This window comes from Babylonia areolata, chromosome 6 (genome assembly GCF_041734735.1).
Source record: "Babylonia areolata isolate BAREFJ2019XMU chromosome 6, ASM4173473v1, whole genome shotgun sequence".
Classification (NCBI taxonomy): domain Eukaryota; kingdom Metazoa; phylum Mollusca; class Gastropoda; order Neogastropoda; family Buccinidae; genus Babylonia; species Babylonia areolata.
The window spans coordinates 24,970,367-24,982,278 of NC_134881.1; the positions used below are offsets into that span (position 1 = coordinate 24,970,367).

Genomic DNA, 11,912 nt, shown 5'->3' on the forward strand with positions numbered 1-11,912 from the left:
TCTGTATTACATTAAATCAGTATATTCTAAATTATAGTTAATCTATGCCAATACTGGAAAAAAAAATGTTCAGTTAGAAACATTTGTTAATTCTTGGAGAGAAACACCACTCCAATGACAAAACCATCAACCCATTAAAAAACACACGCTTCAGAATACCTGACAAAACGTGAGCATTCAAAAATCTAAATAATGCTTTGGGACACACACACACACACACACACACACACACCAACAAACAAACAAACAAACAACCAAATGAGACACAAGGTTATTACACAGACTCATGCTGTATATAAACACACACAAGTAAGCAACAACAACAACAACAACAACAAAAAAGCAATCACCCAAAAGCTAGCACAGTGTGGGACAATACCTGGTCAGGTCTCTCCGGGTCCTCCCAGGCCACATGGAAGAGAGACTTGATCTCCTCCGCCAGCCCGATGCGAGCTCCACTGTTGGCAGAGATGAAGATGCGGGGTAGACCGTGCTTTCTAGAGAACTCTGAAGCTCTCTGAAACATGAAAATAAATGACAACACCTAAATAACCAACTCCTGAATACAGATAAAATCTTCTTCTTCTTCTGCGTTCATTCGTATGCGCACGAGTGGGCTTTTACGTGTATGACCATTTTTACCCCACCATGTAGGCAGCCATACTCCGTTTTCTGGGGTGTGCATGCTGGGTATGTTCTTGTTTCCATAACCCACCAAACGCTGACATGGATTACAGGATCTTTAACGTGCGTATTTGATCTTCTGCTTGCATATACACACGAAGGGGGTTCAGGCACTAGCAGGTCTGCACATATGTTGACCTTGGAGATCGTAAAAATCTCCACCCTTTACACACCAGGCGCCGTCACCGTGATTTGAACCCGGGACCCTCACATCGAAAGTCCAACGCTTTAACCATTCGGCTATGGCGCCTGTCATAAAGATAAAATATGATGAGACAAAAACAGTATTACCCACTTCCCACACCTCCTCAGCCCTCCAAACCCTAAGCTACGGAGTTAACTCATTCTACTCCGGGTACAAGTTAACTCGTACCATGATTACTTCCCCTGTGGACCAGGTACAAGTATTCTCGTACCAACACACTACTCAAATTTTGCTCATTCTTGCTTGATACAGTTGGCATTCTAAGCTGAACCGTTTACGGATTCCGGAAGCATGAAAACAAAGCGTTGTTTGATCGATTAAATCTATAATTCTCCATTATTTCTGCCATTTTAGTGAACCACCCTGGTTTTTTTTTGGTTTTTTTTGCAGTGGTCTCATGTAGTGCTGGTCCAGGGGAGTTGTAGCAGACATGGAGCTGTGGGGCAGAATCAGTTAACACAAGTAAACAATTGTCAGTCTGCAGTGAACACACCACATACCTTGAACAGCAGGTCTTCCTGAGGCCCAAACGACCCGATCTTCCATGTCATATCGTTGGCAATGACAATGATGTCACGTCCTTCTGGAAACTCAGGTGTTTTCAGCGTCATCTTCCATACCACCATCCCCACCTGTGGAAATTAACTTTTCAGCTATTTTGTTTGCTGGGTAAAAGATCGTCTTAAATAAAATGTTTCTTCTCTGTACTCTGTTCTGTACGGATTCTATCTAACAATGCTTCTTGCAACACAGGTAAATAATTGTCAGTCCCACCCCATATCTGCATTCTACCATTACACTTCCATTTCTTCCACCCATGTTTTTGTGTGCGTATGTGTATGTGTATGTGTTTGTGTGTGTGTGTGTGCTTCTTTCAACACATATCAACAAAGGTATTTTGCTGTGAATCTCCACATATGGTTCTCAAAATCTAACTCAGTGATTTGTTAAACAATTTGCATTTCCAAATGTTATAAAGCCATAACCTTTCTCTTTCTATCATATATATCCTTTACCAACCAGACACGCATCTTTCTCCTTCAAAAATATCAGAGACAAAAACACATGCGCATCACACTGTTTTGAAACCTTTCAAACATACAATCACTGAAACATCACACCCACACACACATACATATACACCCACAACCACACACACACGCACACATCCACAACCACACACATACACCCATCTCCCCCCCCCCCCCCTCCCGATCCCCCCCCTTGCCCCTCCCCCTCACACGCAGACCTCATTGTCCCCAGGCAGGCGGTGACAGGGACAGAGATGCTCCCCCCTGGAGTCGAGGGCCATCTCCACACAGGTGAACAGGTCCAGAGGGTTCCTCTCCACCTTTCTCCCCCCCTGCCGTCGGTCATGATCCTCCCACCTCTGGGCCAGGGCCTGGCCCACCAAACAGCCACACACAGTATCAATATCAGTAGCTCAAGGAGGCGTCACTGCGTTCGGTCAAATCCATATACGCTACACCACATCTGCCAAGCAGATGCCTGACCAGCAGCGTAACCCAGTCAGGCCTTGAGAAAAAAAAAATTTAATAAAAAAATTAAAAAAACAATAAATTGTGCAACAGCCGAGTGGTTAAAGCACTGCACTTTCAATCTGAGGGTCCCGGGTTCGAATCTTGGAAACGTCGCCTGGTGAGTGGCTACATTATATAATCTAATCATCACTGATGTGAATGCGTATGTATGAAAATATATACAGTTCAGTGAGTGGGTGCATTATATACATCTATTCTCCCAGGTTCAAATCTCAGTAACAGCACCTGGTGGGTAAAGGGTGGAGATTTTTCCCAACTCTCAGGTCAACATTATGTGCAGACCTGCTTTGTGCCTGAACACCCTTCGTGTGTATATGCAAGCAGAAGATCAAATACGCATGTTAAAGATCAGAAAGAAACAGGTGGTGAGAGGTTGTGTGTGAACCTGCTATCTGGACAAAAGATTACTAGTATAAGAACTGAATGAAACAAATAGGGAGGCACTGAAAGGTTGTGTGTGAACCTGTTAAGATCCAAAAGAAACAGATAAGAAAACACTATGTGACCTGTTTGAAGATTTGAGGGTAATCATAGACGTAGGTGGTCCCACTGGACTGTGCCTGGAACCTCTTCAGCTGCAGCTGGTCCTTGGTCTGGTAAGGGGTGGAGATCAGCATGCCATGCAGGGGGCCACGGCTTGTCTCGTAGGACTCGAACATTATCTGGACACACCACACCACACCACACAACACATGTGGAAACTAGGTATTGGCTGTAGGTCTGATCTGAACACAATTCAACACACACCATACATCCAACACTCATGAAATTGTAGGTATTGGTTGTAGGTTTGATCTGAATACATCACGACACACAACACATGTCTAATACTCCTGAAACTGTAGGTATTGGTTTGAGGTCTGATCTGAATACACCACAACACACACCACTTGTCTAACACTCCTGAAACTGTGGGTATTGGTTGTAGGTCTGATCTGAATACACCACAACACACACCACTTATCTGTCACTCCTGAAACTGCATTGTTTTTCATCTGATCAGAACACATCGCACCACACCACACATCTAACACTCCTGAAACTGCAGGTATTGGTTGTAGGTCTGATCTGAACACACCACAACACACTCCACTTGTCCAACACTCTTGAAACTGTAGGTATTGCTTGTAGGTTTGATCTAAGACACCACATCACACATCACATGTCTAACACTCTTGAAACTGTAGGCATTGGTTGTTGGTATGATCAGAACACGCCACAACATACACCACATGTTTAACACTCCTGGAACTGTTGGTACTAGTTGTAGGTATAGACTGTACAAAACATAACACAGACCACTAGTTTAACACTCCTGAAACTGTAGGTATTGGTTGTAGGTATGATCTGAACACGACACAACACAAACCACTCATTTAACACTTCTGAAAGATCTTAAAAGATCACAATTTTGTCAAATTTTTCTTCTTTTTTTTAAATTGATTTTTCTTTATCTGATTTAGTTTTTACTTCCAAATTAAGCTTCTGGATACAACACAAGGAAAGACAAGACCGTCCCAAACTCTCTACTTTCCAAAAATAAAACAGGTGAACACATGCTGAGAGGCCAGGTAGTGTGGCAGACAGGAGGCCAGGTGACTTTACCTGCCCAGTGCCGGGGTCTGTGACTTCGCGGTACAGACTGATGTTGAGGTAGTACCCACTCTCGTTGGTCACAAACAGACGGATGGGGAAACTGCTCGTGTTCCCAGAGCCCCCAGTCGTCAGCCTGAAAATCACACACATCTCTCTTCAGTCTTCTGTGTCTTCACTGTGCTGACTGACTGGCTGATTCAGTCGTTCACCTGTTCAAGCTCACCATGAGGTCAACCACATTATTTCCAACCCTGTGTTGACCCTATTAGTGCAGCTGCACTGCAGTTTCTGTGGACCGTCCCTGTAACAGCTAGGTGCACTTTCTTCTTCTTCTTGTTCTTTATTCATGGGCTGCGACTCCCAAGTTCACTGGTATACGTGAGTGGACTTTGACGTGTATGACGGTTTTTACCCCTGCCACATATGCAGTCATACTCTGTTTTCAGGAGCTGATGGAGGGTGGTGGGGGTGTGGAGGGGACATGCTGGCTAGGTTTTTCTTTCCATATCCACCAAAAGTTGACATGGATTATGGGATCTTTAACATGCGTATTTGATCTTATGCATGCATATACACATGAAGGGAGTTCAGGCACTAGCAGATCAAATCTGCTGAGCTGGAAGATCGCAAAAATCTCCATCCTGCATTGTCAAAGTCACACTCCATACACAATATGTACAAAATGTCATCAAAAACTCACTAATTCCCATTGAAAATGCCACTAAACAACATAGAGACTACAGCCAACAAGCAAAAAGTACCAAGTGTAAATACAACTGATTGAGAAAGCAGAACTGAACGTGCCCAGCAGGACAGAAATAACCATACTCTGTCCAAGGTAAGCAGCTTGGTGTTAAGGATAAACCAGTACTCAGGGTCTTCTTCTCCCTCAACTCAGTGAGGAGTCACTGGGGCGCCCCACAGAAGAACTGTTCACCAGATTCCTCCAGGTCTGTCAGCTGTGTGTCAAAGCCTGGGCCTTGGGTATACAGTGTTAAATAAACCCACAGAAACAAAAGAGGCATCACTGGCAAAGTTCTAAAGAATAATCCACTTTGATAAGTACATGCAAAAAAAAAAGAAAAAAAAGTAATGCCAAATTATGGCAATACACACTTTGTGGGAGAGCATCCCAAATTTCACACAAAAGATATGTTGTGACTGAAGACAGCACAGCACAGTGCAATCGAATACTAATGAATATGCCTATTTGTTCAATAACTTATATATTAAACCAGTAATTCATTCCATGAACTCCATTCATCAATCTGTGACCCAAAGTGCACAGATATGATCAGCCAGATACACACATTCATATATCACAGAGATGATCACCACATACACAAATCCACATATTACTGAGATGATCAACCACATACACATATCCATACATCACAGTGATGATCAACCAGATATGCATCTTCACACATAACAGAGATGATCAACCACATACGCATCTCCACACATCATAGAGATGATCAACCACATACACATATCCACACATCACTGAGATGATCAACCAAATACACATATCCACACATCACAGACCTGATGCTAAACTTGAGCTCTGCATGCAGCACCCGAAGTTTCCACAGCCGAAGTCCATACCGCATGATAAAAGTACGCACTGTTTCTACCAGCTGAAACAGGGAATCCTTTATTCATTGGCTACATATATGCAACTCCTTTTTTCTTATTAGTTATTGGCTGCAGTTATACAACTCTTTCTTTCTTATAACAGAGAAAACTGAATTTACAAGGAAGGTAATATGGGTACTGTTGGGGATGAATTTCATTTTGTTTTAGAACGTCCCCAAAATGAATTGATACCACATACACATAAATCACATATATCAATGTTCAGTTTTTGCAATTTATTCAGTTCTGGGAAGAAAACACAACTTAATTTAAGTAAATTCATAAAACCTGTAAAGGGTGCGTAACTTTTGTTTCATCAAAAACATACTTGTTAGTATGTTTAAGTTTGATTTGTTTTGCTGCAAACCATTATTAGTGCGCGCGCGTGTGTGTATGCGTGCTTGGGTGTGCTTTTTTGCATATTTCGGAGACATCATTGGACTGAAATTGTGATTCAATGAGTATGTATTGTTATTGTATACTCCACACCTCAAAAGGGGCAAAAGGATTAAATTTCTTTGAATCTTCTTTGAATCTTCTTTTTGTTCAGGCAATACTTAATTTACTGGCTACAGATATACATCTTTTTTTTCTTTTTGTTCAAGAAATATTTGTTTTAATCAGCTACAGACAAAATGCACTATTTTCTTCCCTTTTATCCATTGGCTGCACACATTTATAATCATTGTGTCAACCTTCGGTTTTTTACAGTTACTAACTCTATGCTACATATGAGAGCATCATGTCTGATACTCCCCGATTCAAAGGAAAATACACAGTTTTAACCTCTGAATCATTTTCTTGAAGCATAAAATCCACAAGGCTCTACTGTGAGTGAAATCTTTTTATAGACATGCAGGCTTGAAAAGATAGTATATCAAGATATATGAAAATACTTACATGTCTGCCTACTGAAAAATTCCTCTTACACTGACACAGACACACATACTCTCTCACACACACACATACACACACACACACACACACACACACACAACACACACACACATACAGACACAATTGGCCCTTTGTTGTAATTTGTTGTAATTCTACTGGTTGACTAGTTAGTTTGTTTTATTTCATTTATATTCTTTTTTATGCTAATTGAAGAGAGAGGAACAGGGAAAGTAGTGATGATTTAAGGCATGGGTGGGGTGGGGGAGATGACAGATTTTTGTGTAAAATCACACACACACAGAGCTCAGGGCAAATACCAGTCAGTGTGACTCACTTTGCTGTGGTCTGCTAATGTCAACGTCGGCACAAAGTTCAGGAAGATATGGTTGCAGTCTGTCTTAGATGACTGCAAAAACACAGATCAACACAATCTGTACAGCAGCAACACTTACTCCAGTGCAATACAAGTCTGACTTTGGATTCAGGCAAGAGAGTTTTCATTGGCTACTGTTGAGTATGTATCTAATTAGAATTCATGAACATGTGTGTGCAGATTCGAGCAACACCACAAAGACACATGCTTATCCATGTGTAAACCACTCACTAAAACACACATAAAATCCTGCATGCACATGCACCTGCTTACTCACTAAAAAAATGCTCATATATACACTCACACACATACATACATACATACATACATACACTCACACACACATGTCCATTATCACTTACAGTCAAAAGATGGTATACTAAAGAACACACACACACAAGTACACATGCACACACAAACACACACACACACACACACACACACAAACACATACACACACACACACATGCACATACATACGTCCATTGCTTACAGTCAAAAGATGGTATACTAAAGTACACACACACACATGCACACAAGTACGCATGCACACACACACACACACACACACACACACACACACACACACACACGTGTGCGCGCGCGCACACACACACACACACACACACACTTCAATTAAAATGAAATGTTAACATTCAAGCACCATATTTACCAGCTGATTGTTGGGATTGGAAAAGGCAACTTCCACAGAATCCATGGCTTCCAAGAGAGTTCTTTCCCCCTCGTTCTGCAGATACTCAAACGATGCTTCCTGGAACAATGTCAAATTAATTTTCTTCTTTTTTGCATAGTAAATGTGACGAGTGCAATAGCCGAGTAGTTAAGGTGTTGGACTTTCAATCTGAGGGTCCTGGTTTCGAATCTCTTTAACATCGCCTGGTGGGTAAAGGGTGAAGATTTTTCCGATCTCCCAGGTCAACATACGTGTAGACCTGCTCATGCCTCAACCCCCTTCGTGTGTGTACGCAAGCAGAAGATCAAATACGCACGTTAAAGATCCTGTAATCCATGTCAGCGTTCAGTGGGTCATGGAAACAAGAACATACCCAGCATGCACACCCCTGAAAACGGAGTATGGCTGGCTGCCTACATGGCAGGGTAAAAACGATCATGCACGTAAAAGCCCACATGCCAGTGAACGTGGGAACTGCAGCCCACGAAGGAAGAAGAAAAGAAGAAGTATTATAAATGTAATCAATATCGGGATGGTACTGTGGTTTCACTGTGATTGTTGCCCTCTTCTTTCGATCAGTCCACAGCAGGAAAAGAACAAGCATGCACACACACACATGCACATGAACAATTTTGAAGTTTTCATTATTCTTCGACATCAGCAGCAAGCAGGGTTTTTCATCAATCTGAAGAATGGCATGCTAAATCCAATAACATGTGGAATCACACCATGCAACTGTCAAAGAACAATAACAACATGTAATTCACATGGTGTGCCACTGCAGTATTCCTTCCTCTGTGACTGCTTTACCTGACTGAGTGGAAACTGATAAAGGTTTATCACTGTGAAAATAACCACCAAAATTCTTTGATTTTAACACCTGTTATGATCTGTCATTATTTAATGGCAATGACTAGGTTATGTCTCCCTCTCTCTCACACAAACACACACAAACATGCACACACATTCTCACACACACACACACACACACACACACAACGCACATACACACACACACACACAAACAAGTGCAAAGACATACATATACACCCAAACATACACACACCACACAACATGACACAACACCTCAACACACCCACATGCACACCTACCCCCCCATCCATCCCCCCACACACGCATACACTTACCCCCCACCTGCACCCTCCACACACACACATACTCACACCCCACACAGAAACATCCCCAAATCCCAACTACAAACTTGAAAAAGATGACCAAAACAACCCACCTTGGTGACAAGATCCGAGTGTCGAACAATGGCACGCACAAAGAACCTGTAGTCAGTGACCGGCTGACCCTTGGCGACCTTGGCCTTGCCCAGGTACAGGTGCATCTTGTAGTTGGCTGTCGGCATGTGCACAAGGTCGTAGTTTCGCATACGGTTGATCTCCAGCTGAAAAGCCAGGCCCGGCTCTAAATGGCGGTAGATCTGATCCTCCTGGAACTATAAATCCAATGGAGAGATTGTAAATAATCAGTAAATATTCAACGTTGCACATGAACTTTATTCAACCCCTTAACTCCTACGCTTTGATGAAGAGATCTCCTTGGCATCACTTGTAAGTTCAAACACTACTATTTGTGTATTCTTTAGTGGTGTCATTAATTTTGCTGAAAAAAAGTACTGTTATGTCCAGAGGAAGATGTGGAGTGATGGCCCAGAGGTAACGCGTCCGCCTAGGAAGCGAGAGAACCTGAGCACGCTGGTTCGAATCACGGCTCAGGCGCCGATATTTTCTCCCCCTCCACTAGACCTTGAGTGGTGGTCTGGACGCTAAGTCATTCGGATGAGAGTTCCCGAGTGCAGCATGCACTTAACGCAACAAAAGGGTTGTTCCTGGCAAAATTCTGTAGAAAAATCCACTTCGATAGGAAAAACAAATAAAACTGCACGCAGGAAAAAATACAAAAAAAAAGGGTGGCGCTGTAATATAGCGACACGCTCTCCCGGGAGAAATCAGCCCGAATTTCACACAGAGAAATCTGTTGTGATAAAAAGAAATACAAATACAAATGTGCAAATGACGGAGGGTGATTGCCATCCTGACCTGTACTCTCAGTCTATGTCAGTGAGGTGACAACATACTGGAAAAAGTCAGCAGAAGTCAAGGAGTAAAAGGACAGAACACTTCCAATCAGTTTCTGAATTAAACTAAAAAAAAAACTTATCTATCTAGACTTGGAAGAAAAACAAAGTGAAATAAAATTCTGAGTATCCTTAATGAGTGTTACGTTATCAAATACAGTTGTACTGTGAAGTATAAGACAGAAGCAATACCGACTACATGTACTCAATATGTATCCAATACTGGGACAGTTACCTTGAATTTGGCCCTGTATGTGAAGTACTTTGGAACTGATCTCTGAAACACAAAAAAACCAGAGGATTATGCTTCATGCTGCATTATATCACTGATACTTAACTGTAAATGGAAGGCTGATAACTGATGAATACTGTGCTGTGAATGGAAGGAGGAAGGTGGCAGAATGGTTAAGACGCTCAGCTGCCAATACAGAGAGTCCGTGAGGGTGTGGGTTCGAATCCCGCTCTCGCCCTTTCTCCTAAGTTTGACTGGAAAATCAAACTGAGCGTCTAGTCTTTCGGATGAGACGATAAACCGAGGTCCCGTGTGCAGCACGCACTTGGCGCACTGAAAAAGAACCCATGGCAACGAGAGTGTTGTCCTCTGGTGAAATTACGTAAAATGAAATCCACTTTCATAGGTACACAAATATGTAAGCATGCATTCAAGGCCTGACTAAGCGCGTTGGGTTATGCTGCTGGTCAGGCATCTGCTCAACAGATGTGGTGTAGCGTGTATGGATTTGTCCGAATGCAGTGACGCCTCCTTGAGAAAGTGAAACTGAAACTGAAACTGAATGGAAGGCTGACAACTGATGAGCTAATCTCGCCAAATAAGTGTACTGAGAACAATGATGAAATATAGCAAAACAGAAACTCTCTTTCGTGCATAAAAAGCAATGAAGTAAGTATGGGATTTTTATTTTAATTAGGCACACAAAAAGTGCAGAGAATGCTCAAGCACATACCTTTCACATTAAAAAAAAAAAAAAAATTCATAGGCTACATGACAGTGAAGCTATCACTTCTCTAGAAAAGTGATCAGAAACATACCAGCAAGCATTAACTCACTCAGTACTGCCAGTCCTCTCTTCTCCTCTACACAGACCCCTCGGATGTCCAGTGGGTGTCTCAATGACCCAACCTTTAGCTTCCGTCGTCAGAATTGTGGTATTCTTTGTCAACGTTCACCCCTTCAGTGTAAGAGCCTTCCGCTTGTAATATTTTGATGGTGGTAATTGGGGTGAAACGCTGTTAACGTCGTCTCTTTTGCCGTTCGTACGGAGAAAGTTAATGTGTGCAGTTAAAAAACAAGCAATCCATTTATTCATTGTAAACTACCAAATCATCACCAACCAGTGTCCCAGAATAAAAAGCAGGAGGATGTTGAGTATATTTTACTACAATCATTTCTTTGGAACTTTATTAATACCACTGGCTAATAATCTTGATCCATTGGACACAAAAAAAAACACAACAACATGCAGCATATCTTTCAGTATGCAAAAACTAAAAAGTGGAAATGACAGACACACATTACATTATCTTCTTCAGTTCTACAATGATAGAAAAAACCCAGAGAAGACAAAGTCAAAAGAAAAATGTCAGCAATGTCACATGACATAATATCTTTAAAGAACATCAAAGCAGAAGTGACTGTGCATTCCACATGCATCTTGTGTCACAGGACCACAGCACTGACTGCTGTACTCAGAAACCAGTTTCTGGAAGAGGAAGCTGAAAGAAGCCGTCCAAATCAAGATGAGAAGACCCAGCCTCAACTGGGACACTGGCCTGGAACTCCCTCCAATTTATCAGTATGTTGCACCACCACTGTCAGGTGCCTGTGGCCTGGCAACTTAGTTCACTCACAACGTATCCAACCCCAGACTTCCCTGTATCACCTGTGCTAAGGAAGGTGGTGTGAAACCACTGAAATATACAAGTTTTGATTCTGAGCAAGGAAACTTTCTTCAATATGTCATCTGAATCAGGGATTCTGTGCTAACAGATATATTATCTTGTTTGAAACAAAACAATGCCCCTACCCTGTTCAGAACCACAAAGGTCACTCTGCGGATGCCCCGATCATACATCGCCTGTGTCTGAAATCACAAACAGATCATGCTCACATCTCCCATTTCCACACATATTAACAC

At 42.1% G+C, this 11,912-nt stretch overlaps 1 protein-coding gene across 1 annotated transcript in view; it reads right to left on the minus strand.

Annotated features, from left to right (window-relative positions):
• LOC143282860 (acetyl-CoA carboxylase-like) overlaps positions 1-11,912 on the minus strand; it is an 80,072-nt gene that overhangs the window by 23,216 nt on the left and 44,944 nt on the right. The window contains 11 exon segments of the mRNA XM_076588715.1: positions 380-517; positions 1,390-1,521; positions 2,139-2,291; positions 2,958-3,113; positions 4,057-4,180; positions 5,596-5,687; positions 6,917-6,988; positions 7,629-7,727; positions 8,899-9,114; positions 9,992-10,033; positions 11,802-11,858. Of these exon segments, the coding sequence (XP_076444830.1) occupies positions 380-517; positions 1,390-1,521; positions 2,139-2,291; positions 2,958-3,113; positions 4,057-4,180; positions 5,596-5,687; positions 6,917-6,988; positions 7,629-7,727; positions 8,899-9,114; positions 9,992-10,033; positions 11,802-11,858 (1,281 nt within the window).